Here is a 14,936-nt window from a genome sequence, read left to right on the forward strand (position 1 = left end):
AGAGCAGGGCTGGGAGACAAATACCACATTCTTTATGGTGTGAGTATGTAGATAAAATCCAATACCTAGGTATGCTTCTCAGGGAAAAACATTAGTTTATAACTTAAAGTTTTTTCAGTTCTTTGGTGCTGAGCCCCTGAAACAGATGTCTGCCGTGCCATGATGCTCTTCCGTCACCCTCGTCACCCGTGAGGACACAGGGGTGCAGAGAAGCGGGAGACAGGGGAACAGCCACAGTCCCAGAACGCCAACTTTCCACATCCTCGGCACACAACTCAGACCACACGCTGCCCACATGTTGTGCACTGTTCCTTTTCAGTTCCCGACAAGCCTGTCTGTTGAGTACCTATTATCATCCTCATTTTATAAAACAAGGGAACAAGGCTCAGAGAGGGTAAGAAATCATACGGGGTCTCCCAGCTAAGGAGACCCGGTCAAAGCTACTGCGCCCCACCACCCTGGAAATAATCCGCAGACGCACTGGTCCTGTCCTAACTCGGGCGTGTGGTTAGTTGCCGGTGGTTAAAGAGGACACAAGCTGAGAGCTCAGAGACAAGAAAATGCTTGTTACTGTAAGGCTTTCAGAGATCCACCAAGCTGACTGCCTCTCCCACCTGCTATGCGGGCACCTGCCCACCACCGGCCGAGCGCAGGGCCCATGTGCATCATGGAAGACAAGCTGGCACCAGCAGCTCAGATCAGAGAAACATATGAGCTTCTGGTGAATGTCAGGGTCGGAATCCCCAACCTTAAATCACTGCCACTTGTCCAAAAGATTATTTTAAAGACACTTGAATGTATATACGTATATATAATGTTAATGTTTATGTACATGTGTTTGTAAACTTTAACCTTGACCAGTGACAAAACAAACAAAGCCCCAGCCCCAGACAAACACCAACAGCCGTGGTCCCGGGACGGCACAGCCTTCACCTCAATGCCCTGGAGCTGGACAGCAATGCGCTCCTTCTCCTTGATGGATCTGTGCTGGGTTTCCGTCAGCTGGTGGGACAGGGACACGTTCTCAAGTTTCAGGTGCTCCAGGAGGCCTGCCTGGGTCATCTGTCCAACCTTCAGAGAGAAATTCCACAAGGTAGAAAATGGCCAGATTTCACGCACAAGTGCAGACTGGCCTATCCCTGAGGCCATGACGGTGAGGGTCCCTACCCAGCGATGGCCCCCAGGGAAAGCTGCTCCCCAGGACCCCACCACACAGGGCTCACTGCCCACCCTCCTGTCACCTGGGCCATCTGGGTTGCTTGTGCCTAAGAGGGGCAGGCTGGCAGCCCAGATGTCAGTGGTCAATCCCCCCGAGGCTATGCACTTTGTAGCAAGACCTACACAAAAGTTCCCAGGGAAGGTATATGTGTGAGCCCAAAGATGAGGGGCCTCATCTGGCTGCAGGGACAGCAGGGACTGGGATCTGCCCCAAAAATGACCTGACCAACTATGACCAGACACATGTCATGCCCTGCCCTCCCAGTGCCTGTCTGAGATACTTGCCAGGCTGACCTTGGCCATTCCCAGGAAGCAATCCAGCCCGGGGTCAGACCCCCGGCCATCAGACAGTCAGGCCTCCTCTGACCCACCGTCTCTCACACAGAAGGTGCCCAGCACAGCATGCCAGCCTCAAGAGGGAGCTCAGGAAAGAGAAGCCTGAAGGCACACGGGTCTGGGACTGGAACTTCCCACAATTACTTCCAGATCTAAATTGAACACTTCTTGACTTCTGAGATGCCAGATGTGACCAGAAGTTGTGAATTTGGGGTCTAAATGGAAGCTACCCAGGGCAGGAGGAGGCGCCATTTGCTGGGATTGTGTTCTAAGGCAATGAAAGAAAAACGATGACCCTGCTCTGTCCTGCCTCTTAAATGTGCCTGGCAACATTCTATGTTACCAGGGAAAGAGGGAGGAAAGGTCTTCACCACCCGAATCAGGAATGCTGACCCTGGGCTCCAGAGGTATCTGAGAAAAGCAGTTATGGCTCCCAGACTCCACTGCCCAGGGCCCTCCCTCCACTTCCGTCTATGTGAAGACACATAAATGTAGCTTCTTTAAATATTTTATGCCTCATATAAATGCACTGTTGCTTCAAGGTTGCATTAACTTGTACAGTGATTTCCAAGTATGTTGTAAATAGAATAAATGCTTACCCGTATGGTCCTTTGGCTTAAAACATATGTAACACAAATTTAAGAATATTTCTACTTCATGTATTTGTAGACTTCAGGTTTATTTTTTTAAAAAAGCATTTGGTGGAGTTAGTATTTTACATCTTCTACTTAAGAAATAAAGTTTTAATTAATCTGTAATATTTTATCTCTGGTAGATAGGCCAGTCTGCACTTGCGCGTGAAATCTGGCCAAAGGAAAAAAGAAAGAGACAGAGAACAAAACCTATAGCTGAATTCAAAAAAAAGAGAGAGGCTGACTGAGGCACCATTCGGCATCCTCGCGATCTAATTAGTCCAAAGCACCAAGATGTGGAGCAAAGTGCATTTCAGCCACTTGCCTACCATCCCGAGCGCCTCTGGAGCATGATGGGCCCAGAGGGAGAGGCCTCGAGGAAAAGCGCAGGGCCCAGTGTTACTCCGTGGGCCTGGACGGTCACATGCTCCCCCACTCCTCGTGCAGAATCAGAGGTGGACATGCCTGCACCCCCAACAAAATGGAGAGAAACAAGAGTGTTCATGCAGGAAAGACCTGGTGCCCAAGCAGCTGGAGCAAAGCGAAGCTCCAACCAGGAAGGTGACATATGCTGTGTTCCGCGCATGTCAGAAACGACCCAGGAGGGCAGCGACCAGGGCACAGAAGCTGGGGCGAGAGTCCTGAGACCCAGGCAGACATGGGGTTGAGAGCTGGATTCAAACAATGGCAGGCATCCCCCCCGGAGGGACTTGTCACAGCTCTGGGCACAGGAGTTCCAGGGAGGGGATTTTAGAATTAAAAATGTGCAAGCAGGGGCGCCTGGGTGGCTCAGTCGTTAAGCGTCTGCCTTCGGCTCAGGTCATGATCCCAGGGTCCTGGGATCGAGCCCTGCATCGGGCTCCCTGCTAAGCGGGAAGCCTGCTTCTCCCTCTCCCACTCCCCTCTTTGTGTTCCCTCTCTCGCTGTGTCTCTCTGTGTCAAATAAATAAATAAAATATTAAAAAAAAAAAAATGTGCAAGCAGACGCTGGAAGACTCCTGGCATCAGAGGTCGTGGCCAGTGCTCGCTCTGCAGGACGGGGTGTGGGCCAGATGAATGGGCAACATATTTTCAAAACTGTATCCATAAAATCTAAAAATAGAAAGACTTTTTGGGGCGCCTGGGTGGCTCAGTCGTTAAGCGTCTGCCTTCGGCTCAGGTCACGATCCCAGGGTCCTGGGATCGAGCCCCGCATCGGGCTCCCTGCTCAACGGGAAGCCTGCTTCTCCCTCTCCCTCTGCCCGCTGCTCTGCCTACCTATCCTCTCTGTCAAATAAATAAATAAATAAATAATCTTTAAAAAAATTAATTTAGGAAAAAGGCAACTGTTCCATCGAGACACATCAGGGGCCATACCTGGATGTGGGCCATCTCGCCCTGCAGTCTGACCCGGGCCTCCTGGGCCAGAGCCAGCTGCTGCTGGTACCACTGACGGACATGCTGCAGAGATGAGATCTCGGCCTGGGACGCCTTCAACTTGCTGCTCAGAGTTGCTCGCTCCAGTTGCACCTGCTGGAGCTGGTTCTGCAGGGCCGTCATCTGTTGTCGCAAGTCATGCACTGAAAGCAAGCAGAGCTCAGAGCACCTGCTGCACACAGGAGAGCCGGCAGCTCTGCAGGGACACGCCACGCAGAGCTAGGCTCTCAGCAGAGACTGAGAAACACAGCCGACTCTCACTCACACTGCAACTGAGGGTGCTGAACCATGGCTCCCGGGGGAGAAATAGGGGGTCACTGGTCAATACACAACCTTGTTTCGTGAGTGTTTATGTGTAAAGGCACCTTATTTAATCTATATTGTTGATTCATCAACACTGAACTCACAGCCAACAGCACCATAACTCATGCCTGAACAAAGCTCACCTAACACACGTTCTTTTCTCCATAAAACACACCACAGAGTTCTTGCACTAAGAACACACGGCAGTGTTTGGAGTTCATTTTAAATAGTAAAACCACCCTAAAAAGCATAAAGATGCAAAGGAGGTGATGCTAAACCATAAGAGGGCACCTGCTCAGTGGGGAGTCTGCTTCTCCCCCTGCTAGTGCTCTCTCTCAAATAAATAAATAATAAATAAATAAATAAATAAATAAATCTTTAAAAATAAATAATATTTTTTTAAATTTTTTAATTTTTTAAAAGATTTTATTCATCCATTCATGAGAGACAGACAGAGGCAGAGGGAGAAGCAGATGTGGGGCTCAATCCCAGAACCCTGGGACCATGACCTGAGCCGAAGGCAGCCTCTCAACCGAATGAGCCACCCAGGCACCCAAATAATAAATATTTTAAAATAGATCCTGCAATTCTGAGGAATAAGCAGGCTTTAAAGGCGGAATAAGTGGAAACATTACCACCAACTACCAAAGGTCCAAAGTCCATTTCTAAGACCTAAGCCTCTCCCCTTTGCTGCATGTGCAAAACTGTACAGAATTCCATGCACTCAACCAAAAACAATACTTACTTTAGAGAAGTGGACAGCATGTACATAAATTAGCAGGGAATACAACGCCTCCCAGCATATTAATGTAACAGGTCAGTCCCCAGAGCAGACGAGATAAACCACCCCCCTGGCTGGGGAGCGCTCACCTGTGTTGTCCTTACTGAGGATGTTTCTCTGCATCTCTTCCACTTTGGCCACGAGTCTTTGGTACTGCTCCTCTGCCACCTGCAGGTCACTGTTGGATGACGCCAGGCTGGCGTTCTTGGCTTCCAGCATGTTCTGCAGGTCAGTCATCGCTCGCTCCAGGTCCCAGCAAGACTGCTTCAAGGTGTCCACCTCCGAACTGAGGGAGTCCTGCTTCTGCTGGCTGCTGTGGCTCTGGTCCACCTGTGCCTGCAGCCTTGTGCTCAGAGCGGCGAGCTGCGCCTGCAGCTCTGCCTTCTCTTTAAGTGCCTGGGAAGACCCCCCATCGGAAACTGTCAGAAAATGAGCCACTTGCACCCTGTGCATTACGAGGGCCACCAAAATGAACGAGTGAGACACACAGGGGAAAGCACCATGTTTCCCAAGCTTCCAGCTGTTCTAACAGGATGGCTCTCCCAAAAGAAGGCAGGTTCTCCAAACAGGCCAAAGGGGCAAGAGGGGTGACCACAGAGTCTGCTTACTCTCTGCACAGTAACACCCGAGCTGTGCAGGCACCTGCTCACCCACAAGGATGTCGGAAAACACATCTGTTCAAGAAACAAGTGCACCAGGGTGCACGCGCACACACACAGACTACCAGGGGTGCCGAGGGAACCCCACAACACCAAGCGCCGTCGGACTCAGATCTGGGAACACGCCTGCAGGGAGACCACCTCCTACTACACAAGAAGGGCTCTGAGGGGCTCTGGCCAGGGCCACGGGGCACAGCACAGACAAGACACCACAGGGACGCTATCTGTAGGATAAGACAGGAGGTGAGAGGGAGGGTGGGGCCTTGACAAGCCCTAGCCCAGGGCAGCAGAGAACGTCCAAGAGACGACAGGTGAAGGGCACAGGCCCCATCTGCCATCGGCATCTCCCGCCTACCCAAAAATGAGTCTATCAGGGGTGTGGACAGGAATTCCAAAGTGCAAAGATGGGCAGACAAATGCACATCAACACACGAGAAGAAAACCAACATCAGGAAGACAAACATCAAATTCAACAAACAGAAGAACAAATACCCAAAAAAATCGAGTTAACTGAGCAAATGCAATGAGATTTTGCAGTAAGTAGAACTTGGATTTTTACAGCAAAGCCAGAAAGGATCACATCCGTCACAATTCACACAACTCAAGAGCCAATCAGTATCCCAGGAGGAAAAGAAGGTACAGTAAAATAAAAGCAAACAAAGGTTCCGACATCATTCATGGGGTTGAATGTGCAGATGAAGCAAAAATGCATTTGATGAGGGACAGACAGTGAAAGTCATGTGCCACCAAAATTCACCTTCATTCCCAGCAACCACCTCCTCAGTCAACACAGGTCTATGTACACAGAGGGGTCGGTCTGCGTCCCAGGACCACGTCATGCAAAAAACCACATCAGGCACGAGGGGCACGTCTGGCAGAGCCGCACCCCTGTGCCCGGTACTCGAACACCTGCGTGGCCTCGACACCACCTCTGTACCCATGTGCGTCCCTGCTCTCCACACCAAACCCAGGGCTGGCTTCCACTGAACAGATTTACCCTGACTGTCAACAGGAAAACTGAAAATTAAGGGATGGAAATAAACAGATACAGCAAAATTCTCATCAGGAAAAGCAAAAGCCACAGCAAAGAGAATTAAAGGGACAGAGACAACAATTTTACCATGCCAGGAAAGTGAAATCCACCAAAAGGACGGTTAGGTAGGTATCTATCAGCAGAGCTAGGACAGGGATACGGGGAAAACTGAGGCACGCAGTCAGACGGGAAACGAGCGCACTTCTTCCTGAGGCTCAGGGAGCCAAGGGAGAGGACACAGAAGCCCGGGCTCCGCTTTGAGACATGTGCACAACCGCACCCAAGCAGCAGGCGTCGCACACCCCTCACAGCCGCGGCCCACTCGCCCGCCCGAGCGCGTCCATTACCTGACTGGCCTCTGCAGACAGCGCCTCCAGCTGCCCTTCAAGCCTCATCTTGTCTTTAAGGGCCTGCAGCATGGCGTCATGGGTCTCGGCAGCAGAGCTTTCCAGGGACACACTGGGGAACAAGGGCACGGAGCATCAGGCACCTGACGTCGCAGGACGCAGCACCGCTCCTCCTCACCTGCCCCGCGTCTCCAGGCTCCTCACACCGCTGCTCCTCTCCCCCACGGTTTTTTTAAATAAGTTAAAAGATTTAAATCAAGCATCAATGCTCTTACAAATGCTACCAATAAACACACCCCCATGGAGCTGGAACACCTTCAGTCAAACGTCAGCCCGGGGAAGCACCTGTGCAGTCCTAGAGACACGTCTGCACAAATACTGGAAAACACCGGATCTTAATAATGGAAACGGTTACTGATCTATTCCATTTTTTACAGGGCAACAGAGTTGTGTATAAATGAAATGTTAAAGACTAAACACATAATTAGGAGAGCAGAACAGCGCTGTCAGCTCCGCTAGCGGAGGGGCGGTCTGCAGACGGCACCCACCTGCTGCAGATGCTGTCTGTCCGACTCCGCGTCTCCCCATTGACCTCCTGCCCCTGGTCTTGGTGCTCGGCTGCTGCGGCCTGGAGGACATCCGTGATGGAGGGGAACTGGCCCAGCGCACCCGCGGCAACCTCCTGGCCGTTGACCACGTAGGAGGCTTCTCGAGTGCCCAGGGTGTTCACCAGAAGCCCAGACGTCCCGCGGGTAGACATGCTGCTGTGGGAGGAGCTGTCACTCTCATTCCCATCGGCCTCAGACGTGTTGTCACCCGTCAGGGACACGTTCTCCAGGTGATCATCGGCCTCAGGACACAGGCTAACCTCGGACACCACGGACGCCACACTGCTGCGGTTCTGCTTCAGGGAGCCCCTGGCAGAGTCTACAGCCGGAACGTTTCCACCACAACTCCCAGAACCTTCGTCTTCAGTTTTGTAATCAGCCAGAGACCGAATTTTGCTTGATTTGGAACTTTTTTTCCCCTTAGGATGTGTCAGGAGCCCTAAGCTGCCCACCTTTGGGCCTCGAGGGACACTGGTGCGCAGGAAGGAATACTCCTTTGTCAGGGCCACAGCACTGGCCCGGGGCAAGGCTTCTGGGTTCAGCATGAGCTCCGGGTCGAGTGTACTAGATAGTCTCGTTCTAGCCGCAGGCTGACTGGACTGAGAAAGAAAAGTACAGAAATGATGTTGAAAAGTGACAAGCAGCGTTCAAATACTGCCACCCAGAAAGGCTGCACCAAGTACCCTCCCTGTGCAAACCCTCACACACCAGCTCCGCACCTAGTCACGGGTCCAGCACATGCCTCTCATAACTGTGACTTGGAATCATCTTAAAACTTCTACCAGAGCAAGTCCCTCCTCACGACCCTGCTCTTATGAGGCTTTCCTGGCAGTCCTCCTGCACTCACTCTTCTCGACAGACTTGAAATGTTCAAGTTGTTATTATTTTTTAAAGATTTTGTTTATTCAACTGTCAGAGAGAGGGAGGGAGGGAAGGAAGGAAGGAGGGAGAGAGTGAGGGCGAGCACGCACAAGCAGGGGGAGCAGCAGAGGGAGAGGGAGAAGCAAACTCCTGGCTGAGCAGGGAGCCCGATGCAGGACTCAATATCAGGACCCTGGGAGCATGACCTGAGCCGAAGGAAGACGCTCAACCAACTGAGCCACCCAGGCCTCCCTAAGTTATTATTATTTTTTTAAGTAGGCTTCATGCCCAGCGTGGACCCCAAACAGGGCTCGAATTCATGACCCTGAGATCATGACTTGAGCTGAGACTAAGAGTCAGACGCTCAACCAACTGAGCCACCAGGTGCCCAGGAAATGTTCTAGTTAAATAAAGCCCTGCTGAATTACAACGACCTTAGATTTATAACTATTTAGAGATAACAAGCTGCTTCCAGTTATTCATACCTCCTTGTGCATTTCTCAACAAAGGAAAATATGTAGGATTCATCTAAATTCTAAATAATTTCTTTTTTTTTTATTTAGGATTTTATTTATTTATATGTCAGAGAGAGAGAGCACAAGCAGAGGAAGCAACAAGCAGAGAGAGAGACAGAAGCACAGTCCCCACTGAGCAGGGAGCCCGATGTGGGGCTCGATCCCAGGACCCTGAGATCATGACCTGAGCCCAAGGCAAACGCTTAACTGACTAAGCCACCCAGGCTCCCCGATTCTAAAACATTTCTATTGCCATTTTAATTTAATTCTTAGATATTTTATCATTTTATTGTTATAAATACTATCTTTTCCCACTATTTTTATAACTAGTCATTAGGATAACTATTGATTTTTCTATTTGTATTTTACTGACAATTTTCTGAATCATTATTTTAATAATTTTAGAATATTTTAATAAATGATAATTTTTTCAGTTGATGCTCTGTTTTCCAAGGCATTACCAAGACCTGCAAATAACATTTTTCCTCTTTTTCAGTATTTGTATCTCTTACTTCTTTTTCTTATATTATTATGTCAACTAGAATTTCCCAAAGGGCCTTAAAGGAGATGGAGGGTGACAGCAGACACTCTTCCCTGTTGCTATTTTGTAAAGATTTTATTTGAGAGAGAGAGAGAGAGCGTGCGCGTGTGAGCAAGGGGGGAGGCAGAGAGGGTGGAGGGAGGTGGGGAGAAAGAGAGAGAATCTCCAGCTGACTCTGCACTGAGTGTGGAGCCCGACGCGGGGCTCCATCTCACCACCCCGAGATCATGACCTGAGCTGAAAGCAGGAGTTGGACGCTTAACCGAATGAGCCACCCAGGTACCCCCCAGCTGCCTTTTCAAAATGACTTTCTCTTACAGAGAAATAGCCAGTCCTATGCTTATTCCACGAAATCAGTGCAATCGCGACGGGGCAAGGAGACAAGGTGGGGAAAGGGAAACATCTCAAAATGATACTGGGATGCGACAGGAAGTATAAATGAGCAAAAATAGCTGGAAAAGAGTCGGGGTGCAGGGCAATGGATAGACTGGCTGGTCCAGATACTAACACAGACTGTGAAGCCACAGTAATTAGATCCACTGAGAACTGAAAAGCAGAAGACAGGCAGATGACACTGAATACAGCCCAGAAATCCGTCCAAGTACAGGTGGGTTTGCAGATGTTCAAGGAGCCACACAAGGCAGGGCCGCAACTGCTGAGGGAATGAGCAGTGTGAGGACCAACCCGCTATCCACACAGGTGCAAGTTCCCACCTCTCGCCCTCATCCAACACGTTTCAAACGGAGCAGATTTAAATATTAAAAAAACACATTTAAAATACTTTTTATACTATCTTATACTTTTTCTATAAGAAGAAAACACGGAACTTATTTATACTCCTCAAATGGGGAGGTCCTTTTGAAATATAACATAAATCCCAAAGAAGTAACAGCAAAGATAGAAAATTTTGACTACAAATATTTAAAACTGATGTGCAGTGAAAAATATGCCAGAGAAGTAGTTAAAAGATATGTCAAACAGGGAAAAAATATTTGTAATAAAGATGAAAAGGGAGTAATTTCCTGTATATAGCACCTACGTAGCAAAAAGACAGCCAACAGAAAAATGAGCAAAGACTGACAAAGACACGCAAACATGGGGCGTCTGGGTGGCTCAGTTGGTTGAGTGTCCAACTTGTGGTTTCAGCTCAGACTGTGATCTCAGAGTCGTGAGACCCAGCCCTGCGTCAGGCTCCAAAGCTCGGTGGGGAGTCTGCCAGAGATTCTCTCTCTCCCTCTGCCCCTCCCCCACTAAAATAAATAAATCTTCAAAAAAAAAAAAAAAGACACAAACCACTAACACATAAAAGGTGCGAACTGCTAGGTGACACTGTTGTTCTCACCTATTAGAGGACAAAAATCTAATTTTTGTTACTTTAATGCTCACAAGGATGACAACACTAGCAGTCTCATGACTGCTAACTAGAGTATAAACCAGTCCAGCCTATCCAGAGTGCAAGAAGTATCAAACTAACAAATACATAAAACCTTTACCCAATAATTTGACATTCAAGGACTTGTCCACAAAACTATACCAAGGCACTGCGGCGCCTGGGTGGCTCAGTCTGTTAAGCGTCTGCCTTCAGCTCAGGTCATGATCCCAGCGTCCTGGGATCGAGCCCCGCATCCGGCTCCCTGCTCAGCGGGTAGCCTGCTTCTCCCTCTCCCTCTGCCTGTCTGCCTACTTGTGATCTCTCTCTCTCTCTCTGTCAAATAAATAAAATCTTTTAAAATAAAAAATACAAAAATTGAGAAACAACCAAAATGTTGATCAGGAGAGGCTGCTAATGAAATGCTGGTACACACGTTGCTGTGAAGGATGACAGCACTCAGGACACGGTGAGAAGGGCAGGCAGTATGAAGAACCAACCACCATCAAGGCATAACGATGTTCTCAAAGTGTTTATCAGACTGTAAACGGGACAGACCTCTTACTTGCCATCTGTGGCATGTGAATACGGGTCTGAGCTATGTTCCTCGTGTAAGCAAAATATTCCTAAAGAAATATCCTTCTGCTCCTAGTTTAGTAGTTTTTGTTCGCTTGTTTTGCATATTTTGATTTTTATCAAACACCTACCTTTTCAGCACCTGTTGAGATGGTCATAAGCCCCTTCACATGGACCTACCACCATAATGAGTTCTGGCAGAGTCTCCCCTTTGAACTGACCTGTACTCAGAAAACACCCCGCTCGGCAATCCTGCACTGCACGCTGGCAGGTGGTGCTGACCAAGCACTGCAGTGGGGAGCATAGCTCGGCATGCAGACAGGCAGGCTCAGGCCCCCACACAGCCAGCCATTCCGCTCTGAGCTTCACCGACAGCCACTCCTCACGGGGCTGAGGAGGACTAAAGGAGACTTTGGTCTGCCCACACAACAGCAGCCCCCAGACTGCACTCTGCCTCCGCTGGCCCTGCCCTGAGGGTCGCTGGAGCAGGACAGGTGGTGGTCCTCATACCAGCATCTTGCTGCCTGTCTTTCTGCCTACTTCAGGGTTGGGGCAGCTGAGCACGCAGGGACCGTAAGTTGGTCAGAATAGCATGTAACAAACGCAATGCCCGTTTCCATCACTTGAAGAGAAGTTATCTTACTGAAGACTAAGGAAATATCCTTCCACTTAAACCATCAGTTATGTGTGTATATTATATCATTTTTAAAGATGGAAAATGATGTTAAATTTCACATTTGGAATCTTACATTGAACTTCTGACACATTAACCATCTAATGTTGGACGACCCAGGCAGGCCTCCGGGAGGCAGAGTGAGGACAGGCCCCTGGAGACAGTGTGCACAGGCCCTGGCCCACAGACACTGTCTGGTTTACATTCTGACTCTCCACTTCACCACTGAGTGACCCCTGACTAGCTCCTTACCTATCTGAGCCTCAGGTTACTGTTCCATAGGGAACTGAGCACAGTGTCTGGCAAGAAATGATTACTAGCTATTATCGCTATAACTTCTGCTGGGCCATGTGGACAGACCCCGAAAGCCCCTGACCAGGCAGACGAGCCTGGTGGTGGCTCTTCCAGCCCACTCATGCTGGCTTTGGAGCAATGACACCCATCATGGCACAGTCCCCTTTTGGGAACACAAAGAGCCTGACGGGGACATGTCACCACTAAATCACTCACTGAAAGCATGTTTAAAAGTTAGTTTAATTTTGGGCGCCTGGGTGGCTCAGTTGGTTAAGTGACTGCCTTCGGCTCAGGTCATGGTCCTGGAGTCCCGGGATCGAGTCCCGCATCAGGCTCCCTGCTCTGCAGGGAGTCTGCTCCTCCCCCTGACCCTCCCCCCTCTCATGTGCTCTCTCTCTCATTCTCTCTCTCAAATAAATAAATAAAATCTTAATAAAAAAAAAAAAAAGTTAGTTTAATTTTAACTTTGAATCCGTTTAAATTTGAAATTCTCAAGTACAGAAAAGTTAGACAAAGTATGAGACGAACATCCAAACCCATTTGCCTAGAGTCACTTGATATGATTAAAAAGACTGCTTTCATTAGCATGCCAACCAAAGTTTCACACCTGAATAGAACTGACTTTAGCACGTACTCATCAAATCCACGTGACGTGGCATACACTCTGACACTGCATGGACCATCGGTCAGCAGACACTACACCACTAATGAAATGAACAGCTGAAACCTAGAACTGACTGCTCAAGGAGTACCCAAGTACCCAAGTACTTGCAGTCTCTGCTTTTCAAATGGCAGATACAGGAATCAAATACGCTTGATCCAAGGGAAGGCAGCCCATACGGGGCAGAAGTCACAATCCTGCTTTGATCTCCCCACAGGGAGGGAACTGCAGAGAGAAATGATCTTCCCAGAGAAGCACAGAAGGCCATCCCAGCACAGAGGAACCAACGACAGGTCCTAGAAACTATGTCCAGTTTCTGTTTTCCACACATGACGTTCCCCATTAGCTTGTTCAAGACAGGGAGACTCACTCTTTCTTGCTGGCGCTTCACCCTGTACTGTTTGAGCTGTTCTTCTAGCCGTTTCCGAGCCTGAAGTCGGACCTGCTCCTCCTTCTCCAGGGGCAAGGAAGCCTCTGTTGAACCTGCGGTAAGGAAATGACCATTCAAAAACTCATAAAGCACCAGGGCACAGAGGACAAATCAGAACAGCAGCTTGGCTGTTTTGCGTTCAATTACCAATTAAATATGATTTAACTTCAAACAATACCTCACCTTCTAGGTTGAAAGAGCTATTTCCTGATGGAGAGACAACCGTGAGCCCTGGACCTGCCTGGTGGAAGACCCACTGGCAAAGCACGGGGTCTGTGCTCACGCCACCAGTGTGCCGCTCCCACAGGCATCCAGCTGGAAAACGGACACGGCTCACCCGTGACTTGCAGCAACAAAAGAATTAAATCTAAAGTCAGTGCCAGGGCTGAGTATTCTGAGGCTCAGGGACCCTCAGCTCCCACGAAGCTCCAGCTGTGCTCGGGACATGGTATAGGAGCACGTGGGCAGTCGTGTCCACAGAACTGTACTGAGGGATAATCCGAGCATGTGGTCAGGGGACACCAAACACGCCTTCTTCACACGGCCGCATCTGCGGATACGATCTGACCCACAGCTTATCTAAATTCCTGCGGCAAGTCATGTTACAGTCAAGTTTTGCAAAACCAAAAGGAAAAGACTGTTCACAGTGACCCATTCAGGACTCACCTCAAAGTGAAGGCCGAGCAGGCATCCCCGCAAGGTCTGGGGCTGCTTACCTCAGTTTCCTGACAGAGGCAACTCCGGTCCAGGGGCCAGGCTCAAGGACAGGAGGGGAAATGACAACTTTTTGGCCAAAAACAGAATTTAGAATATCTCAGAACCCAAATCTTTTATTTTGGGTAATAAAAGGGCTGAATAGTGAGCAAAAGGTACGACAGCCACAGGATTCTTTCACACTCAGCAGCCGTGCACCTGGAATGCTGCCAAGGGCACAGGCAAGGTCAGCTACTAGACTGGTAAGAGCAGGAAAATGTCGTAATTTAACCACTTTACAGACAGCACCATCTTCAGATGTAGATTCTGAGAAGGTAAGCAGCTGTTGTTTTAAATAATCCCTAAAACCTCAGGGGCGCCTGGGTGGCTCAGTCAGTTAAGCATCTGACAGGGGGTCATGGTTTTGACTCAGGTCACGATCTCAGGGTCATGAGGTCGAGCCCCAGGTCAGGCTCCATGCTCAGCAGGGAGTCTGCTGGAGATTCTCCCTCTCCCTCTGTCCCTCCCCCAACTTGCGAGCACGCACCCCCCCAACAAAATAAATACAAATCTTAAATAATTATAACAATAATCTCTAAAACCTGAGATTGCCAAGAACTTCACTAGGAACTCACCAAGTCATTACTAATGTGTGAGTTTATCACTGAAAAAAAGGTCTAGTACTTTTCACAAGGCTAAGGGATCCACATGGCAAAAACCTAGGGGTCTACGGCCTCAAGCAGGGAGCCCAAGTCACCAGACTCAGGGCTGGGTGCATACTCGCCAAGAGGGGCAGCTGGTGGCCGCAGGATGCCGCCATGTGGGCACCTGGGGTTAGGGCTCACAAATCCCTACAATCAAGAATCCAGACTTTTAGGGCGCCTGGGTGGCTCAGTTGGTTAAGCCACTGCCTTCGGCTCAGGTCATGATCCTGGAGTCCCGGGATCGAGTCCCGCATCGGACTCCCTGCTCGGCGGGGAGTCTGCTTCT

The 14,936-nt window shown here is 49.4% G+C and overlaps 1 protein-coding gene across 6 annotated transcripts in view; it reads right to left on the reverse strand.

The window, feature by feature from the left end:
• GOLGA3 (golgin A3) overlaps nucleotides 1-14,936 on the reverse strand; it is a 44,600-nt gene that overhangs the window by 20,030 nt on the left and 9,634 nt on the right. For all 6 annotated transcript variants that reach the window (XM_078061179.1, XM_036081129.2, XM_078061176.1 and 3 more), the window contains 6 exons: nucleotides 13,194-13,306; nucleotides 7,274-7,932; nucleotides 6,726-6,837; nucleotides 4,776-5,082; nucleotides 3,543-3,745; nucleotides 934-1,071 (listed from right to left, as the gene is read on the reverse strand). In XM_078061179.1, coding sequence (XP_077917305.1) covers nucleotides 934-1,071; nucleotides 3,543-3,745; nucleotides 4,776-5,082; nucleotides 6,726-6,837; nucleotides 7,274-7,932; nucleotides 13,194-13,306 — 1,532 coding nt within the window. The remainder of the gene's footprint in view (nucleotides 1-933; nucleotides 1,072-3,542; nucleotides 3,746-4,775; nucleotides 5,083-6,725; nucleotides 6,838-7,273; nucleotides 7,933-13,193; nucleotides 13,307-14,936) is intronic.

The sequence above is a fragment of the Halichoerus grypus genome, chromosome 13, assembly GCF_964656455.1.
Source record: "Halichoerus grypus chromosome 13, mHalGry1.hap1.1, whole genome shotgun sequence".
NCBI lineage: Eukaryota > Metazoa > Chordata > Mammalia > Carnivora > Phocidae > Halichoerus > Halichoerus grypus.